Source organism: Oreochromis niloticus, linkage group LG15, assembly GCF_001858045.2.
Source record: "Oreochromis niloticus isolate F11D_XX linkage group LG15, O_niloticus_UMD_NMBU, whole genome shotgun sequence".
In the NCBI taxonomy this organism is placed as follows: Eukaryota; Metazoa; Chordata; class Actinopteri; order Cichliformes; family Cichlidae; genus Oreochromis; species Oreochromis niloticus.
In genome coordinates, this window is record NC_031980.2 from 13,511,098 (window position 1) to 13,532,147 (window position 21,050).

At 40.1% G+C, this 21,050-nt stretch overlaps 2 protein-coding genes across 5 annotated transcripts; one reads left to right on the forward strand and one right to left on the reverse strand.

Moving 5' to 3' along the window:
* Positions 1-1,581: 1,581 nt before the first annotated feature.
* si:ch211-22i13.2 (protein FAM133) lies at positions 1,582-5,940 on the forward strand. 2 transcript variants are annotated; one of them, XM_005474973.3, is made up of 7 exons: positions 1,582-1,765; positions 2,063-2,138; positions 3,832-3,996; positions 4,117-4,175; positions 4,265-4,354; positions 5,302-5,391; positions 5,477-5,940. In XM_005474973.3, the coding sequence occupies exons 1-7, from the start codon at positions 1,763-1,765 to the stop codon at positions 5,525-5,527; spliced, it is 534 nt and encodes a 177-aa protein (XP_005475030.1). In that variant the 5' UTR covers positions 1,582-1,762; the 3' UTR covers positions 5,528-5,940. The 2 variants fall into 2 exon arrangements, with proteins under 2 accessions (XP_005475030.1, XP_019201624.1); XM_019346079.2 differs by lacking the exons at positions 1,582-1,765; positions 2,063-2,138 and adding an exon at positions 2,853-2,905.
* Positions 5,941-6,377: 437 nt separating this feature from the next.
* Positions 6,378-19,375, reverse strand: rd3 (retinal degeneration 3, GUCY2D regulator). 3 transcript variants are annotated; one of them, XM_005474972.4, is made up of 5 exons: positions 19,221-19,323; positions 15,171-15,177; positions 12,961-13,359; positions 11,045-11,358; positions 6,378-7,567 (listed from the first exon to the last, which is right to left on the reverse strand). In XM_005474972.4, the coding sequence occupies exons 4-5, from the start codon at positions 11,332-11,334 to the stop codon at positions 7,201-7,203; spliced, it is 657 nt and encodes a 218-aa protein (XP_005475029.1). In that variant the 5' UTR covers positions 11,335-11,358; positions 12,961-13,359; positions 15,171-15,177; positions 19,221-19,323; the 3' UTR covers positions 6,378-7,200. The 3 variants fall into 3 exon arrangements, with proteins under 3 accessions (XP_005475029.1, XP_013127500.1, XP_013127501.1); XM_013272046.3 differs by having other exon boundaries at positions 12,961-15,177; positions 19,221-19,375; XM_013272047.3 differs by lacking the exon at positions 15,171-15,177 and having other exon boundaries at positions 19,221-19,326.
* Between the last annotated feature and the right edge of the window lie 1,675 nt (positions 19,376-21,050).

The following is a 21,050-nucleotide window of genomic DNA, read 5'->3' on the forward strand; positions in this document are numbered from 1 at the left end:
TTTGTGGTCATTTTAAAAGCATGTTTCAATCATTTCAAGTTCTCAGTTTAACTAAAGAAATGTTGTGGGGGGGGGGGGGGGTTGTTGTTTTGTTTGTTTGTTTTTTTCATTCTACACAATATGACCGATTCTGATTACCAGAATGACATCATTGCATAATCTGACTCTTCGATCGGTGCTGGGTTCAATTACAACTACAATTTCTCCGTTTCTCATTGATTTTTTTGATGGATCGCCATGAACTTTTGTTCAGACATCCATCACTCATCACTGAACCTGCAATACACACAATATACTTGAGCTCTGCAGAGCCCACTACATCAGCTGAATTATCCGTATTAGAGACAACTAAACAAACAAACATCTGAAAATAAATGCATGGAAATTTTTATTAGGGGTCACCAAAGCAGATCATCTGCCTCAATCTCACCTTATCCATAGTACCTTCCTCTGTCACACAAACCATCTACATGTGTTTTTGTTAGTGCCACCACCTCTCACTTCTTCTGACCTTCATTGCTCTTCTCTACAGAGCATAACTCCACCTCTCCAGGCTTTCTTCCAACTACTTTGTACTCTCACTATAGATCACAGTGTCGTCTCCTGCCTGACCTCATCTGTCACCCTGTCTATCACCACTGCAAACAAGAAGGGATTCAGAGCCGATTTTTGATGTAATCACACCCCCACCTTGAACCCATATGTTGCTCCTACTGCACACCTCACCACTGCTTTGCTGTCCTCATGCAGTGTAGGATGAACACAGTGTTTGTGTGGGACAAAGAGAGACGCGTTAACAATGCTGGGATGTAGTGAAATATATAATATAGAAGGCAACTTTTTTTAACATTCTTACTAAGGAAATACAATAATAATAATAATAAAAGAAAGGTCAAGTTTATTCTAATTTATCACTTGTGATAGTTGCTGTATTCGAAGATAGCTGCTGTTCTCCCTGGTAACAATCTTGGTAGATTGGTATACCTGTTTTAAACAAATTATGACTCAGACATATTATGTCAATTCACATCATTTTTTCTCCTGTGCAAAATTGAAATACATGTCTAGCAGGAAAAAAACATGACCAAAACTTTCCAATGATATTCATCAAAATCTACAAAGCTGTAGCTTGCAACCTTCTTTAGTGCACATAGCATTTTCTTGATTTTATTTTATAAATTTTATTCATTTAATTAAAATAAAAAGCCTTCTTTTCACATACACTGCGTAAAAAGGCGAATTTTAGATGCATCTCCCACAGGACCTGTCAAAATGTGGGACACTCTCTCAAGATATGGGAGAGGAGGACAAGGAATAAAAATATACTTGTCTGCCATTCCTGTTTTCTAATGAAGCATCACAGTTCCTCTCTTGTTAACCTCATAAGCTTTCTCTAGACCACTTATTGATTAAATTATATTCAAAACTCCTTCTCTTTAATTAAATATAATAGTATCGTGAAGTTTACATTTTTACTTGTTTAAAATGTTTTCATCGAGCAAACACAAGCAGCACGAATACTCTGCAATTAATAATATCTCTGTCGCCACTGGGGGCGCTGTGATAGCTTTCGGTTCTTCTCGCGCCTTTGTTTTGAAAGTAGCTTGCACCGGTGCATCATGGGATACAAAATGTTTCCTAAGGTAGCTAACTAGTGCTAATTTACCGGAGATAACTGGTTATAAACTCACAGTTTACCTCTTCTTAAAATCTTTGTAGATAGAAAATATTAATATCATTTTAACTTCACCCAACTGTCGCTATGGTGAGTACAAAAGCTCAGGTTTAATAGCTTATAGCGGGGGGGGTTTTAGCTGTAGCTCTGTAAACGTAGCACTGTCTGCAACGTTTACGTGTGTTAAAGAAAAAAAAAGCCTCCAAACAAATCCGATATCCATATCTCCGTATTCTTTTTTTTAAGCCATTTATCTGGGGTTTTGTTATTCGTAGCTTTGCCAGCTTATCCGGGAGCTTTAAACGGAGACCTGTTTCTTGTTACACATAAAACCCGCACATATACACACACGCAACGCAAGCAATAATGATTTCTCTGCGTTTGCAGTCGGCAGAAGCGGACTGTAGAGTGTCCACCTCCTCCAGCTCCAGGAAGGATGAAAGGAAAAGATCAAGAAGCACAGGCAAGTTTTCCCCCAGTGCTACCGGTTGCTCTTTCATTTTATTTATTTTTTATTTTTAATTAGAGTTAACAGCTGAAGACACATGTGACGTTACGGCTGGGTATAGATAAATAGATGAATAGATACTTAATTGATCTCAAGGGAAATTATAGCAGCCAACAGTGTAAAACAGTGTCTCATGTTGGTGACTGGTGATCAAAGAGTGGACTGATTGTTGCTGAGAAGAAGGAAAACTGACTGTTAAATTAGTGTTTACCTATTATGTTTACTATATATCGTTATAGTAGATGCAACATATCTCTCCAAATCTATTAAAAGATGTGACTGAAAGTCTTCATTTTTTGTAAAGATATAGCAGCAAAAAATACATAAAAGAGACTGAGTTCACATTAGCAGAAAAAAAATAAAACAGGACACATTTCCTTTCTGTTTCTCTGCACCTAGAGCTATATAAATGCTTAAAAATAGTAAAAACCAGAGTACAAACTGTGTTTGTGTATTAGGGCTGCCACGATTACGTCGACTATCAAAATCGTCGACGACTAATTTAATAGTCGACACGTCGTTTGAAGCTTTGTAAGATCGCAAAAGACGCAGGAATAAGTAGTAGGATTTAAGAGTGTAATAACGGACTGAAACAGAAGATGCCAGCACTGCATGCACAAGGATGCCAGCTGCCGTTAAACCCCGAAGAAGAAGAAACTGTCCCAGAATTCATAGCGCGACCCATCGCGGCCCTGTTCAGTTTCCAACAATGGCGGCAGCTAGTTAGTTTTAATGTTACTCTTATCATTCTTTCTGGGTCACAAAATAAACGTTTAACATATTTTCAGGCGGGAATGTAGCTGTGTAAACTTAAAATATCTGCTTAGTTTATCAAGACACCACATATTTTCAAAAGCGCTCCGACGTTTTCGGAGATGTCTGTTACCCACTAGCTCGATAGCTAGCTGGGGTTGAAGGCTCACTAGAGCCGGTGAGAACACCGGACTCCCGGCAAATCGTTTTCAAACCCACCGCCGTCTTTCGCTACTCAGGTTAAACATGATATATAAGTCACTTAGATAACTTAAAAATGTTATTGTTTGGCTTTTTTCAGTATTTGTTCCTGAGTAAATCGGTTTGGCTGAGATGAAAGTTATAGTTTTTACACAGCTGAATAAACGTCAAGCAGACGACTGATTATCAGAAGTGTGAGATGCTCGAGAATATACTCCGGTGTCCTGTTATATTTTAGATAGCAAGGAGCAGACGGCTGCGTTTATAAAACTCCTCCGAAACAATCTGCAAATTTCATTTAAATTCAATAAACTATCATCTTGTCTTTATTTTTAGTTAGCACATACCTTAAACACTTAAAGCTGTAAGATAATAATAGTTATATAAGAGCAGATGCATGCTGGTGCAATAAGCTGTATGTTTTACGTTCAATGGATGCATGATCTGATTAGTCGACTAATTGCAAAAATAATCGGTGACTAGTCGACTATCAAAATAATCGTTTGTGGCAGCCCTATTGTGTATGTAATATTCAAAATTAAATCTTAGTGACCAATTACACTACCTTACTGTGTTTCACTTCCAGACACTGTCAGTCAAGGGAAATGCTGAATGGCTGCATCTGTAATTTTGTAAATATGGCTTTCGTTAGTTTGTTGTGTAATTACATTTTTGTTTTGCCCCTTTTTTTCAGGAAGCGAAAAAAGGAGGCGGAAACGCAGCCGTAGCAGATCTTCCTCATCATCCTCTTCCAGCTCATCATCATCATCATCGTCTGCGTCTGCATCGTCATCTTCATCGTCATCTTCAGGTTCTTCACGGTCATCCAGCCGAAGTCGCAGCAGCTCTAGCAGTAGTGGTAAGTGTGCACTGAATGTCTGAAATGTATCTAAAAAAATCTTTTTTCTCCTGAAGTGTCTCATCACAGTGCTGATATCTGTTTGGATTCACCTCAGTGTGTTATTTCTGTTCTTGTTAGACTCTCGCAGTAAGTCCAGAAAACAGTCCAAGAAAAGGAGAAAGGAGAAACATAAAAAAGTAATTTACTATTCATTTGTTAGCTTATTTTGCCAAAGAATTTTTAAGCCCCAAGAAAACTGAATTATGCTCTTTTCTTTTCTATCCAGAAAGGGAAGAAAGAGAAACGGTCTAAACGTAAGAAAGAAAAGAAGTCAAAAGGAGAGGAGGACAGCTCAGGACCTGTACAGATCTCCAAGGTAGGAAAACATTCAGCAAAAACCTTTACGTGTTTCTGTTAGACGGCTGTGTTATATTGGTGCATTATATCATGTAAATATATTCATGCATTTGCAAACAGTTCTTTCACAGGAAGAATACAGTGATTAATTTTTAAGATTAATCATCTTTCTTCGCCTTTAGACAATAATTCTGATGGCAAAAGAACCAAACGGGACAGGTTAAAAAAAGAAGAAAAAAAAAAAGATTACGGACTAGCACTTTAATCATTAGGTGTTCTCACAATGGCCAAAGATGAATTATAGAATAAGTCTATTCATCTTTATTCTTAGAATAAAACATGCAACAATTACTACTCATCCTCCTCATCTTTGAGGTGGGAATAACAAAGCACACAAGCACCTGTCCAAATGAAGCTCGCCTCACCATAAAGTCCCCTCCAAAATCCTATAGACCATAAAGGACTTCTAATATCAAAACCATCCATAGATGGTAATATTCTTCATTTTACAACTTTGTTTTTAAAGAGTTGTGACTCCAGCCTGGCTAATATTATAGGCATGTTAAAGTTCACATGGAACACCCAAACTTTTTCATCTTTAATTGCTTTGATCCGTGCGCATCTTCGCGTTTTCCGACATTTTTGTTCCATCCTTAACTTGGCTTTTATTTTGAAAATTGACCTCATTTTTTATTCTTTTCCTGTACCTGACTTCCTGCCATCCTCATACGCCGTGTGCAGCTCCCATGCACAATAAACCCAGTGCTGTGTTAAGCATCACAGAACAAAGAGCCGTTTCTGGGACATGCTGTGATGCATTTCTTCAAATTGCAAGTGTTGTCTTGAGTACAGTCTGTGTTTGCATTGATATTGGAATGTGATAAAAAGCCTGTCTGGCATTTTCCTGGCATTAGTTAGAAGTTGAACTGATAAGATTCTTGAAAATTAAATGTGTTTTTCTTTCAGTATTTGAAGGACAAGAAAAAGGGCAAATACAGCATGATTTCTGGGAAGAAGATAAAGATGAAAGTAAAGAAATCAAAGAAAGACAAACAGGTAAGCAATCAGATGTGCCTTTTTGTAGTTTATAGATTGTTTGTTGTTTTTTCACTTGTCTTATGTGTGCTTTGTTTTCTTACAGCGAGACAAAAATCGAGCAGAGCTTCTGGAGTTCTTGAACTCTACCCTGTAATCCCGCTGTGAACACCAGTCCTGTTTGTCAGGCCCAGACACCTCAGCAGATCTCAGGAAAAATTAAAAAGAGTTTTCTGAGAAGGAAATGATGACTGTAAATTGAGTTGCCACAGAAAGGCAGCAGCAACGTGGCTGGAGTGCAGGAGGAGATATTTCTGTGGGCAAAACAAGAAGCATTCACACCGCAGGCTCATGATGTAAGCGGTGTTATTATTAAGCAGTTGGGTAAAAAGTTCATCTGTGGTCAACCAGATGGAAATAAAGTTGCTCACCTGCTACGGTCTGACTTCTCAGATTTGCTCGCAGTTTGAATATGTCACCTCTTTCAAAAAAAGAACTCCCTATTTAGGTCGCAACATACCATTTCACAAAATACTGAATTCAGTCAGATAGTAATTGGTTCAGAAGAGATATGGGCTTAGATCTATATGTGTCTTCCATGTGTGAAGCTGGCTCCAACATTACCCACAGTGTATCTCAGCCACCGGCAGCCTGGTCGGAGTCTCGTGTAGCAACAAAAAGAGGACTGATCAAATCACACCCTCTGATTTTCTTTTTTTTTTTAAATAAACCTGATTTAAAGATTTGAAAACAGACTTTGCTGTTCTTCTTTCAGCTCTTAGTTACTTTCCCCGTTCATAGCAGCCTTTCTACATTTAGAAAGGTTTCGTACGTTCATTTTCTGTTTGTAGCTGACGAGAATTGTGGTTGCGAAAGTGCAAGTCTGATTGTGTGTTGAAATAACAGTTTTTAATATGTATATTATGTTAAAAATGCGAATCGACTCTGTCTTGTTGAATTATTATAGTAAGTCTTATTCATAACCATTTATTCTCTCATGAACAATGTTTCAAAATCAGTCATTTTTATTGGATTGACATATAAAAACACAAACACTGTCAGTTCCTCTTGTATGGAGACAATGTCAAGATGTTTATGGATGATGGATGAAACCTTTTATGTATTGTTGAATAATGGTGGGTGACAAATGGAGCAGAAACAGCAATTAAAGTGCGTCAAAGCTTTTACTTTGATCTGACAGCCTTTGATGATTAATTCCTCTTCCCCCCCAACCCCTCCCCTCCAACATCCTCTTGCGAATAAAGAGCACAGGAAGAGAGCTTTCAGTTCACCGACCTTGGATGATGAATTATGTTCCTGGGTCCTTCTGTGCAGTTCAGGAGGAAACGCGTGACTCACCTTCTCATTGGAAGTCATTTGTTTTAAGACTATTTTCCTTCTATACAAAAACTGTGTGAACAAAATTTATAGCCCAGCCCTGCCTGTGTAGTCTGACCTAGCACCAAGTTTCTCCTCCCAATAAACAGCAGTTTAAATTAGATTAATTTCCCTATTAGGCTACAGTAAAAAGCCCTCAGTGCTTAGATGCCAAATCTCTGCAAAATGAAAGAGGCATCACTTCAAGTAGCGATAATCTCATGAAACTTCTTTCAAGTACTGAGAAATATTTAAAATATAAACTAGAAAAAAGACACTTCAGATAAGAGAGTAAAGCAGGATCAAATGCTGATTGGTACTGTACTGTAAAACCAGGAGGACAGATGGACTCATCCTCTCTCCTGGTGCAAAAGTGGACACTGCTACAAAGCATTAGTCCTACTGAAATGTCCCACCATCATCATCACCATCTCTCTCCCGTGAACTCCCGCATCAAACAATCTTACTGCTGCCGGTTCCTTTGTATCTAAAGTCAGGCATGCTCCACACTCTCTGCATCTTCTCGTCCTTGTCCATCCCTCTCTCCACGTCCTCTGACACGGTTTTGAGGTCGCTTAGACCCGCCCCTTCAGCTGCAGCAGAGGTCAGGCCCACCGTGCTTCCAAACGGGTTGATCTTGATCCGCGATCTAAAGTTCATGAGGGAAACGCTCATGGCACGTTTGTTGTTCCACTGGCGAGCAAGTCGCTCCGCCTCCTGCTCCTCCTTCAGGTGATCCAGAGCCTCCATGAGGACGGAGCGAAACAGACCAGAAACTTCATGCACTTCGGGCTCGTTGGCCTGCATGGCCTCCCTGAACCTGTGCAAAGAAATGAAACAGTGATAGTGTGGTTGTCAGTGTGATGGTTTTTTAATTGGCTTTTTTCTTTTGGTTGTTTTGTGCACCCTTTCTACAAAAAGACGCCATTAAAAATGTTTTTCATTTAAAAAAATTTGAAAATTATTAGTAATTAGCTTCTAATTAACTCATACAACAATACTGAGTTATTTAGAGTCACATTTCCTACCTCTATATACTTTGTTAGGTTCAGATGCTTGTAAACAAAAACATGAAATCAGCCAATCGCACGGAAGCAGCTCAGTGCATTTAGGAATGTAGACTTCATAGAGACGACCTGCTGAAGCTCAAACTGAAAAAGAAGCCATTTCCTTTGCAGCGCTCTGTTCAGCAGGGCTGCCCCCTGTCCCCTGTCCTATTTGCTCTGGCATCAGAGCCCCTTGCAATTAAGACAAGAGAACATCCAAAAATACTTATTCTAAAGGAATGGAAGTCCGCTGCTCCTCCCTCCTTCAGTTTCTGGCTCAATGACATGTTATCAGTCATTCAATTGGAAAAAGTTAGATACCTGCAAAAATTAAAAAATTAAAAATTAAAATAAAAAATTGAAAAAAGGGGGGGGGCAAAAGAAAGGATATTTGCTACAAGACAGACTGGTCTGAGTATTTCAGAAACTGCTGATCTGCTGGGATTTTCCTGCACAACTATGTAAGCAGTTTTATTAGATTAAATCTGAGCATTGTGAGATAACATGGTGCAACCTAGGTTCTTTGTCTTGTGTCCTTGATGAGTGCAGTGGAGTAACAGCAGATGCCTTTTAATACAAACATGCTCACATTATAACACCTGCTTGTTCTTCTAGCTGTGAATCACTTGAGATCCTCAAAGCAGCACTGTCTATATGTGTGAAATGTGTGAAAGCGACTATGGTCAAATGATCTGATAAAAGGATGCTGGTCAGAGCTAATGCTGGAACTGCACAAGTCAGTTAATGAGCATCATCATTTTCTAGCAAACTCTGTGTTTCTTTTGTCAATACGTTCGATAAATTAAATCTTTCGACACGTCCCATGACATGTAATGCTCAGAGCCATCTTAACCTGCCTGTAACAGATGAGGATCCATGTGATGGCAAATGTTCCTCCTCTGCCAACAAGTGCCTGAGGCCCTAACAAACCTTTAAATAGAAAACCAGGGAACCAGTTGCTCAGTAAGTACTTCAAACTGACTCATAATTGGCCTTTTCATCAACTCATGCTAGCTCAGATTTAGCATCTCTGCTGTTGTTTTTATGATTCGAAAAACATAATTTTAGAAATACAGTGAAATATTCCTATTAAGGGTACAATTTAGTTTGGCAAGAAATTTAAAAAGAAACGAAAATCCATCCTTAGGCCTTCATATGTCATGATCCTGGGCTGACTTCTCAACCCTAGTAATCTGACTCAGTTATAATTAATACTGGTTAAATGTCTTATGTAAGGTAAGATGTTCAAAAATGTGTTATTAATGTGTTTGGCTGGCACAAAACTTTTCTTTTCGGTTGTAAAACAGATTAAAAATTAACCACCTTTACCAATAGAGTCACTCAGTTTCATTTTATGTATGAAACTGAGTAAGTTTAATATGAATTTAAAGATGACACTTTTAACAATTCCCCAGAAACCAGACTCACCAGACAGTATATCTAACCTAAAACTGCTTGTTTAAAAAAAAAAAAAAAACACTGCTATTTTGGGGCGGGGGGATCTCCCAGTTGCCCTGTGGCAGCTGGAACAGGCCCCAGTCTCCCTTCTACCTTGAACTGGACAAAAAAATGGATGAATAAATCCAATTTTACTTTGTTAAACACACTTTATAGTAAGACAGCTGAGTTCTTTACCCACATGAGGCAAACTGAGATTGCAAAAACATGGTCATCTTGGTCCCTGCTGTGTTGGTGACTTCCAGTTACCATTTAGCACCTCACCTCTTACTCATATTAACGTTGTTAAACTCTAACAAGGCACCTGGGACCTCTGCAGCTTTCTATGAACAGATGCTAAGATGAGTTCAGGAAGTCTCTGCCGGAGATTAAATGGCTTTGAATGCACCAGAGCATTAAAGTCACGTGTCAAATGACGGAGAAGCTGGCCATCTTATCAGTTTGCCTCACAAAACCTTCCCCTGGTCTGTGCCAAAGATGACGCTTAAGTGTGTCTCATAAAAGTGTTAACACAAACAGAATTAGGGAGGGGTTATAGTTGGTTACAGACACAGAACAGTAGCCATTCCTGTTTTAATGACCACCAGAGTGCCTCATGCCTAGTTGATGCAGTGTAGTGAAATGTCTCAAACTGTCACAAAAGATTTTGTTGTCTTAAAAGGAATCAACACAGTCAGCGACAATACTCAGGTCGGTGTGGATTTTAAATGATACTCAGTTGGTACTAAAGGGTCTAAACTGTGCCAAAAAATAAGCCTCATGCATTACACCACCAGCAGTTTAAACACTGATACAAGGCAAGATGGAACTATGCTTTCTGACACTACTATCTGAATAATGTACCAGAAATCAGGACAGGAGTGGCACTCAATGTGGTCTTCTGCTGCTGTAGCCCACCTGCTTCAAGGTTTAGCGTGATGAATAACAGCATCTATACAGCTTGGTTATGCATGGTTGTATAACCATCAGCTTGAAGTCCGGTCATTCTCCTCTGAACTGCCGTTCACAGGATATTTTGTCTTTTCTAGAAAATTCTCTTTAATCCCTAGAGATGGTTGTGTGGGAATATCCCGGTAGATCAGCAGTTTCTGAAATACTCAGACTAGCCGGTCTGTCAATGGCAGTCATTTAAAGTCACTGAAATCACGTTTCTACTCCACTCTGATGCTCAGTTTGAACTTCAGCAGGTTGTCTTGAACATGTCTACATTTCTAAATGCATTGAGTTGCTGCTATGATATTTGCTGATTAGTTATTTGATTTAACAAGCACTTGAACAAGTGGAAGTAATGAAGTGTCCAGTGGGTGTGTCTATAAATACCTGGGGGGGTAAAAAAAAAAGGCCAGATCCAAATTAGCCTCTTTTCTGCCCTAGTACTTAGGAAGCATGCTAACACAGCGGTCCCCAACCCCCGGGCTACGTGAGTCTTTTGGTACCGGGCAGCGAGAGTTGAGGCTGGGGTGTGAAATTTATGGTTTTCAGGGTTTTATCGTTTTTTTATCATTTTTTTTTAAATCGTTTTTATCGTTTACTTGGTTTCCCTGGGTCTTTTCCCCGTCTGTTATGAATAAATCTTGTTTTTGGTACCGGTTCTGGTTTTATTTTGTTATTTATCCGCAACTTGTAGCTATCCTCATTCATTTCATAAGGCGTCATGAGATAGTGGCTCTGAAGTCAAACTGTCTTCACATTTAATAAAAGAAAAGTAGATTTTTGGCAACAAGGAAATAATATGGTATACTGCTAAACTGCTATAGTGATTTTGATCTCACGCCTAGTCACTATCACCTTACTTGAGTATGACCAGCCCACAACAGGATGGGGGCACCTTGGCACAGAGGTCCTCCAGGCCAAGCCTCTCGCCTGTACCGATGTTGTAGGTGGACCGGGGCGTGCTGGCTAGCCAGCTGTAGTCGACCCCAGTCTTCATGCGTCGGTACTCGTTCTCCTTCTCTCTCTGTTGCTTCTCGGACTCCTTCAGCTGCCAGCTGAGCTCGAGCATCAGGGTGTCGGTGACCACGTCGGCCGGGTCCCGGCGGGGAGTCCGGTAATACGGCTCGTTCCAGCTGAACCAGGAGGCCATGGCCGTGTCCTCCGTCACTGTTCCCTGATGAGGGGGAATGACAAGCAGACTTCAAGTTTATTTCTGAAACGCTGTGTCTGTGAGAACAGAGCATTCATTCAGACAGAAATCAGACTAATCCCAGATCAGCTGAACTCCGTTCCAGCCCACATCAGCTGACGAGTCAGCTGACACTCTTTTATGCATCCAACTGGCAATACAGGTTGCGCTATTTAATCTGCATTAACCTGCCAGTTCCTGGACATCTGCAAGCCACTTTGCAACCCACCTCTGTTGCCTGCTCTACTCTGTGAGCATTTTTGCTTTTGCTGTCCCAGAACAGAGCCACACTGGCAAATATGAATTATAGCAGATGGAAATAACATTCTTATTCTCACTCGAGTGATAAAGAGTTAAATAATGTGTTTAAAAAGAGAGGCGCTTGAAATGTTTAATTGGAATCTGTGGATGTTTGAAAATGGTACCAATAAAACAACAAACAGCACAGGGTTGACCTGCAACCAGTTTTAATGTTTTAATGAACATTCATTTTGTAAAACAAAGCATCCTCTGAAGTGTGTTCGACATCTGCATATATTTCAAAAAGACGACATCCACCATGCTGCGTCGGCTCTTTGTTCTGCAGGTGTCATATCTGCTCCAAAGGATCTCTATTCAAGCCGATCAATAGTGGGCCTTTTGTTCGCTTGTATTAAAAAGCACAGCTGTGCAGGCCACTGATTCATGTGTCGTGAGTCATTATTTAGGATTTTAAAGCATTGCTTTTACATGATGGGACTTTGGCACCTTTTTTTTCTAAATGAAAAACAATGTTTCCGATTCACAGCTTACAAATCCCATTTTTAGTGGTTTTTCTTGTGTAGATGTTGTTTTCAGCATGACCAGCACCTTTAACGCTTGACCACAGTGTTTTTATGGTAGGTTAATCTATTTACATGCTGGAGGTATCTTTTGGTCCACATCAGCTGTACATGCGCCTCCAGGTGCTGTGGCTACGATAAAACATGCGCTGAGAAAACCTTTCACAACAGCGCGATGGAGTGAGATTACAGCCCTACCTCGACCCCAAGTGGCCAGCACTTTAGCTCCTAAAAATGGAGCAAGTAAAAGAGTCACTGCATCAGTATGTTTTACATCAGGAAGGATAAAGGCTGCATTATTCAATCGATCAAGTAATCAGAAAACAAAACAATCTGATAGCATCTTTTTTTTAATCAGAAGTCCAAAATATTAAACTTGCTAGAAAGTAAAATCAGAAAATAAAAAAGTAAAAATGAGTCATTTAAAGAAAAATGACATAAACTAAAACCACAAAATAACCAAGCATTGAACAACCTTTAATCTCAAGTTGTTTTTGGAATATTTGTTAATAAATGACCTAAAAGATCACTGGATTTCCAGCCATTGTCAATTAATTTCTCTGTCAACAGCAACCATTTAAACTGACCACTCCTTTCAGCCCTGAATTGGAGAGAGCTGCTCTCTTTCAGGACTCCAAATCTGAGTGATTTCTTATTTATAAGTGGCGTGAATACCAGAAAAAAAATACATGCCTTCCTGAAGTCAGATTTTTTCATCTTTCAGCCTTTATTTTAACCCAGCTTGTTGCTTCAAAGAATGACTTACCTCTTCCTTGTTTCTGAAGTTTTCTTTGGTCTCCACAAGATATAAAATCACCGTAGAGCCGAACAGTAAAAGTCCTCAGGAAGCAGAAGAGCTGGGTGGATGTCGAAGAGACTGGCTGAATGAAACGCAGAGAGAAGAGAGAGGAGAAATGGTTTTTCTCTCTTCTCCTCTTCCATCCGCTCTCAGCATTATCGCCACCTCTCGCCCTCCCCTCCTCCCAGGAGCCTCTCTGGCCTGCCTTTACTTGTTGCGGGAGGTTGGGGGCACCATCTCCAATGGGAGCCGTTGGATCATGGCCCCTGATGAAGTGCTTATGTAGCTCTTTACGATCCGCCGTTGCCATAGAGACACTTGTAAGCCTATTTGTCCACAATAAGCTCCATCAGCTGAAAAGGGAGCCTGAGAGCGATGAAGAGGCAGATAAAGAGGACAGAGTGGGTTGAGCAGCGAGAAGGAAAGAGGAAGACAAATCAAAGAATGTTGTTCGGAGGACAGTGTTAGTGGCGTGGGAGCTCGGCGGTGCACGGACAACACCTGCAGGAGGTCATCCTGTGTGAATGAACAAATTAACTTCCCGCAGATAATGGGAGTCACTGGGTTACACTGGATGGTCCTGAATTATTGGAGGGGAGGAAATGTGCTAATTACAGGAGGAAATGTTTGTCAGTGTGTGTGATGCACAGGATAGAGTCCAGACTTAATGTGCAGTTGTTGTGTAGGAGGAAATCAAGGTTTGTTGGCTTATTCTGTGTGTAGGTGTGAGCAGCAGCAGCAGCAACAGCAGCAACAGCAGCTAACCTCTGACAGTTTCCTTCTGTGCATTTTCACTATAACCTTAAAATCCTCATCACCCTTCCATTACAGCACAACGCCATCCTCCTCCTCCTCTTTAGCGATACGCTGCTAAATAAAATGCTGGATGAACCGCGACCTCTGTTTAGTCACTGCAGAAGAATCCATTACTGAGAGTGCTCACTAAGTAAAACAACAGAAACATTTATATTCACTGCTGCATCTTCCAATGATAAAATGGTGACACCGATATAAAAAGAAATAACATAAAAGCTCTAAATGTGTCACAATATTTATGGTTCATAAAAATATTGCAGCAAACAATTCAAGCAGTACTGAAAAGGACACGAGAGCATCTGGAGGAAACATGCAGGCACAAGGATAATGCACAGACTGCACACAGAAAGGGCCCCCAGAGAGTTGACAGTGCTAACCACGATACCGCTGCTGTTGTGATGCCAGCTATGAAAACTCAAAATTTATTCATAAGAATCCTGTGGGCAACACTTGGCAATGGTGGGGAGGAAGAACTCCTTCTTTACAGGAGAAGGCTTCAGGCAGAACACAGATTATGGAGAGACTGTTAACAATAAATCACACCTTAAGCTAACATCGTATCAAGGGATAGCATTTCCCATCATGCCATGAGGATTAAAGATAAAGATGAGATGAGATGGTTTAGCAAGCTGCACCCAGAGACCATATGGATGCATCACACAGTCCCAGAGACCTGCTAATTAGTAAGATCCAAATAAAATCCTAGAATTTTACGCAGTCAGTCAGTACAATTATATGGCAAACAATATGGCACAGAAAACGGTATTATTTGTAAGATAAAGGCATAACGAATAATCCAAAAGGAAACAAAAGCACAACGCAGTTATTCCAGTTAGCAGAAGTGAAGCAAAGCAGACATCTAGTAGCTATAGACACCTGTATCGGCATCCACCAGTCTGTCAAAGATGACACACTCTCAATAATAAGCCTTAATAATTTCACCAGGTGAGTTAAAAAACTGATTATTTTTGTGGAAAATTGAGCATTTTAACATGAGCTGAGCTCAGGAAGAAGGCTCAAAACTCATGAAACTGTTCTTTCTTAAATGCATGCCACAATGTGCCTCAAAACTACATAACAATCTAAATAATGATGCAGTGTTAAAGTAAGAAAGTAAATCTGTCATGTGAATAAGTATGCTGTCTCTGCGTAAGAGTATGAATATAAAACACAAAGAGCTTTTTCAGTCGGCCAGGCAGCTGAAGACAGATAGAGCTGCACTGTGGGCACCATTCCTCCGTGCAGATAGAGTGAAAGTGTGTAGGGGGAGGGTGCATTGGCTGGATTGGACCTCAGCCACAGTCTCCTGAGCCCTGCCTGATCAGGTGTGGTGCATCTCTAACCAGGTCAGCTCCACTCACCAGTTTCCTGGAAGAGAAATAAAGACAGTGCGAACAAGGAGAACAAAAGTTCACATGATTCAAGTCTGTCTTAAATCTGCAGTCAGCACACACATCATATGAAAGAGGTATGACATGCTGCAGCACTTCGTTGTGTTTCTGTAGCGTTTTTGTGAAGGCGCTGTAAAATGAAGAGGAAGTATTTTTCTGTAAATAAGTTACGAAGGGAATTTTTTTAAACAGGACAGATTATTACACCAAGCAAAACTATGTTTAAAGTGCATAGACTCTACACTTTTAGAAAATATATACGGCTCCTTCACTGGAATGATGAACAATAATTGGTAGCACTTTATAATACAGCCTGTCACTTAATTCTCCTGTAATTAAATTGCTCAGTAGGTAGAGTGTCTGCCCCATGATCGGAAGGTCGGGGGTTCGACTCCACTGAACGGCTACCCTGAGGTACCCCTGAGCAAGGTACCGTCCCTACACACTGCTCCCCGGGCGCTGCATTGGTGGCTGCCCACTGCTTCACTGGGTGAATGGGTTAAATGCAGAGGAGTAATTTCCCTTCGGGGACTAACACAACACACTTTACACTTTACACTTTATCAGGGTATTATATTTTAAATTACAATGCAATTATATTTATCTACAAATACTTAAAGGTAGGTGCATTAGAATAAGGGGTAATAGATCAGATTTTTACAGGAAGCAAAAATTATTATTATTATTGCAAGAAAATTTAATTAATCTTTAAGTAATTATAATGTGTACCTCATTTTAAGTAGTGCCTGATTAATTTGAAATATTGTATAGCTTAAGGTATATGACAGGAAAGGAGATGTAAATTATTCTGTACATAATTTCAAATGCTGCATAATTTTAAGGAGTGCAAACGTAGTGGAAAACGTTCTTCATACTTAATTGTAATGTAAGTAACTTTATGTAATGCCTAAATTCTGGGTATTATGCAGAAAGGGGGACAAATTATAATGTAAGTAATTTTAAGTACACAGTCATTTCACAGAAAAACAACCAATATTTTCCCACCTTACACTGTTAGCACACTGTACCTTTCAGGGCTTGGAGGTAAGGGGGTAACAAACCTGACTTGTTACCCCCTTATTCCATCCATCCACTCTCTGCCGCTTATCCTTTTCAGGGTCGCGAGGAAGCTGGAGCCTATCCCAGCTGTCTTGGGGCAAGAGGCAGGGTACACCCTGTACAGGTCGCCAGTCTGTCTCGGGGCTAACACATAGACATAGACAACCATTCGCACTCACATTCACAACTATGGGCAATTTAGAGTTTCCAATTAACCTATCCCCACTAACTGCATGTCTTTGGACTGTGGGAGGAAACCGGAGTACCCCCTAATTCCAGTGTGCCTAAATTAAGTATTTGTAGTTAAATATTATTATACTGTAATTTCAAATAAAATACATTTAGTTACAGGGGAATTACGCCCTTAGTCATGGGCTGTATTATCAAACATTACCTTTACCATGGTTATTAAAATCTCTTGATTCCCATCTTATTTCCTGAATGATTAATGCTAAACGAAAAGAGGGGGGAAAATATCAGCATTCAGGTTGCCAGGTTGTGAACATCTATCTGATTGATGTATTCATGTACATGTAATGTAATCTAAAAGTGTTAATGTAGCTCTTTAGTTAAGTGGGCACTTTGACCATTTTCATTCTGTACATGGGTCTAATCTGTTTAATAATAATAACCTGCAACCTAAAGATCCTGTGTCACCTACAGCTCATGATTAAGTGATATTGATCAGTCCAAGTCTCTATACTGCCTAATTTCCCTTGAGTTTTTATTAAAAATGAATCCAAGGTGGGTTTTCAATGAAAAGCTGCACATGCACTGAGTTTTCGGGCACTTCTTTACAAATAGAAGATGTCATATAACACAGGATGAAGGCACTGCATACTTCCAAACATCCAACACAATTGTGTCATGGTTTCAGTCTGTCTGGCTGGATTGAGGCCTCCACTATCCAAAGGTAGTCTGTCTGCCACAGTTTGAAGGTGACAGATGGGCAGGTAAGCGCTCGCTGTAATCCAACCAGATGACAGTTTTAATCCTCTAAAGTGATTCCCTCCATCCGCCCCATGTTAAACTCAGAGTGAGCGGCGACGGGGCTCGGACAGTGCGTCACTGGCGCTGAGTTCATTTGGACGCTTTGGCAGATTTGATGTGTGATCTGACGCATCTCACTTCTGGGTAGCATACTGGTTAGAATCACACTGTCTGCATTTGCACTGAATCACAAACAATTACCAGGTGGGTGAAAATTATTGCAGTGGGACAGCGTGGTGTTTTTCTGGGAAAATAGGCTCTTAAATGGGTTTCCGTGACTGCCCAAGCATGTTTTGCATTAAACGATCAGAAAAAGTCCATCAAAACCAGTCAGGATGTGCATTTAAAAAGAAATCATTCCACATTTTGCATAATTCATTCATCATGCTTATTTTAGCATGAAGACTGGTACTGTGCTGGTAGCTATGAGGTCCTAATGAGAGCTTTGCAGGCTTATTTTAATGTGTTGTTTTATCCAAACTGTGAAGCACTTTGTAACTGGGTGTTTTTTTAAAGTGCTACGCAAATAATATTGTTGTTGTTTTAAATATGTGCCCTAAATATGTGGGCTACTCTTGTTTACTGTGCTGCTACTGGTCACAATAATATAAGGAATCTCTGTAGTAAAGTGAAACAGTGAAAAAACAGTGAAAAATATCAAATGCAGAGGGTTGTTTTTTTACACTTTATTTTAGCTGTCATAGAGCCAGAAGCAGGTTATACCCTGGATAGGTTGCCAGTCCATTTCAGGGCCGAGAAACACAACCATTCACACTCATAGTCTATTTGGAATCACCAGTTAACCTAACCGACATGCTTTTGAACTGTGGGAGGAAGTCCAGTTTGAACCAGCACAGACATGGGGAAAATATGTAAACTCCACTCAGATTCAAATCCCGGGCCCAAAGGTGCTAATCCCTTCACCTACGCCCATCCTAAAAAACAGATAAACCAAAAACCTTCTGCTGGTCTTTCCCGTTTTTACACTGATCATTTTTCAGGCCTAAACTGTTCCTTGTAAATGTACTCTTCGTGCTCCAATATGTTATTATTTCAACACGCGGCACTTCACTGCAAACAGCTCAGCATCAAGCATCAAAAATCTATTTTTGCTGTACTAGTAAATTTGCTTTGATTACTCAGAGTGAACAAGGTGATTTCATTCTACAGCTGACCATGATAAATAAACCTCTTAAGCTCCATAAGGTGAACAGGACACGGCAAATGTAGACAGTGAGTCAGAGTGACACAAGCAGGGGATTGATCGCAGGAAGCCTGGAAAACAATACTGAGAAGGTGTGAACAACAATAGACATCATGTGAGGCATGAGGCAGCTGGACGCACTCTGGTCATTTTCATGTATATACTGGGATTTCCATAAATCCAGTCAAGTTCTCACTCAGTTTTATCCATGTTAAAATCTGCATTTAAATACTTTGTAATGCTTTGAACTTCCTTTGTGCTAAAGTGGCCTGCATCTAATTTAGTATTTAGCCTTTTAGCAATCTACTTAAAATCATAATGAAACCAGATGATTAAGTTCCTCTTAGAGCCTCATGCTTTTGCAATACCCAAACCCACCACAAGGGGGAAGAAGCTGACCACGTTAGCTGCCAAGAGGCTTCATATACACCCCGCATAAACTCGTTTATTTCTTTATCTCTGCAAGAACGTGGGGTTTGCTGGTAAAATAGTCACCACAGGTTTTGGGTGGAGAAAAAGGGGTGCAGAGGGAGCAAGCTGTTTTGTTTTGAGAACTCATGCTTGACATTCTCGAGATGAAAAGCCTGAAAAGTTGGATCAAACAAACAACAGGCAGCCTCACCTGCTGAACCAACATTATTCCACATGCATGAACACATTCCTGAACTATCAACACAAATGAAAGGGGCGAGGAGGACTTCAGCAGATATTTATCTGTTAGGTGTTATCTGTTAGCGGAGGGACGTGTGCAGAAAAGTCGCACTAACCTTCAGAGCTGGTTGCGCATTAAAGTGAAGTGTCATGGCCAGACACGGTGCTGAACGTGAGCTTTGTTTCATTGTCAGCCTCTTTTCCACACGCGTCGGGCTTTGTGCGCTCCACACTGAAGTTAACTGAGTAAGAGTCACATGATGAGCCGAGCACAAAACACTGGCACTGACGTCAGAGGTCTGTTCCTCTGACACTGACTTTTTGTCTCTTTTTTTTCAGATATTTTCTCTGTTCCGTGATAAATATCCAACTTGTGAGTTCTCAAAGCTGTTTGATCTCGCCACAGTCTTGTATTGTCTCCCAAGGGGGAAAAAAAGTGACAATCTAAACTCTGGTCTCATAATCTGACCTTGAGCCCTGACCTTTATTTACTGGTGTGAAAATGCCCCCAAACTCTAACTTCAGCAAAGGTTTAGTGGATAAAACCTTTTAAACACATTTTCGATTATTAAAAGGAATAGTTCAATATATGTTTGAGACAGTAACTCTGGCTCTGTCCACAGATGACAAAATCCACCTGTAGCATCCACAGCGCTCACAAACATGTCATATACATCTCTGGTTCATCATTTGTGAGTTTTAAAGCCCTTCTCACCTCTGTGTGCTGAATGTTATGGATGGTTGGTCTACTTTGTCCTTCTAAAGACTTCATATAATCATATCCTTACTAATAAGGTCATCTTACTTAGTGACCTGCATCTGTCAGAAAAGTATGGGAAGCGGTTGTCTTCGGTCCCAAGAATCTTAAAGTTCCTTTGTACCTTCTTCTGCCTGGAGCGATCAGAAGAGAATGACCAGATTGTGTCAAGCTGATAAAAATGCAACTTAACTTAATTAACCAATGAAGTGCTATAAGCTGGAAGCTTTTGAATCTCAGTCTTGATTTATTTGTGTGTATTTTTGCCACTTCTTCTGACTGAACTGATGTCTTTCTTGGAGAAGGCATTTAAACATGATTTTTTTTTTTTCTCCAGGTTAAACAACAGTTTGAAAAAAAAATACTTAAAAAGAAAGAAGGTGTCATCTAGAAGTTTCCATTTCCATTTAATTCCATTGGATTTCAGCTCCTAAATATTCATGATTTTATGCTGAATGAATGAAAAGTACATGCTGAATCCTTTTGGTTATTGTCTCACTTAAAATAAACAAAGCATCCCATTAAAGAAGGCGTAATCTGGATGGCAGCATGTGTTGTTTCTTTTTTTGATATTTTGAAGCATATTTTTGTTGTAAATTTTAAAAGCAGGTTCTTCACTGTGAAAAGATTTTTAAATGAATGGAGGATTTGATAAGAGTTTCTGGAAACCAAAGGCAAGAAAAGTAACGAAGAACTGCGATGCAGAAAAATCCACTTATCAGAGGGCCTTGGTCCTGCTATCATGGTGTTTCGTTGTTTCTTTTATTCAATCCACCTCCTTCATTGTTCGACTCAAACTTTTGATTATTTTGTAACCCTAAAGCCCTGGAAGAAAGGACATGTTATCAGACTTCTGCCTGGAAGTGAAATTGGCCTGACAGCAATGTCCCAAACTGCCCTCTGCTGTGACAATGGGGAAGGAAATGCAGGGCAGATCACATGAGAGCAGAGACTGAGGAAAAAAAAAAAACTCCAAAATGCTGACATCCCCATTTTCATTGGCTTTTGTCCAGCGGCCCATTTTACTAGAAAAGCCTCTGTGGGGTGTGTGGATTGTTGAGTGTGTACTAAGGTCAGTGAATCTGTGCTGCGACATGAATGTTCTCATAGATCATCGCAGTCAGAGGAGGTGGAAAAGAAGCCATAAAGAAACTTTAAAATCAAGCAAAAAAAAGCGTTTACATGTACA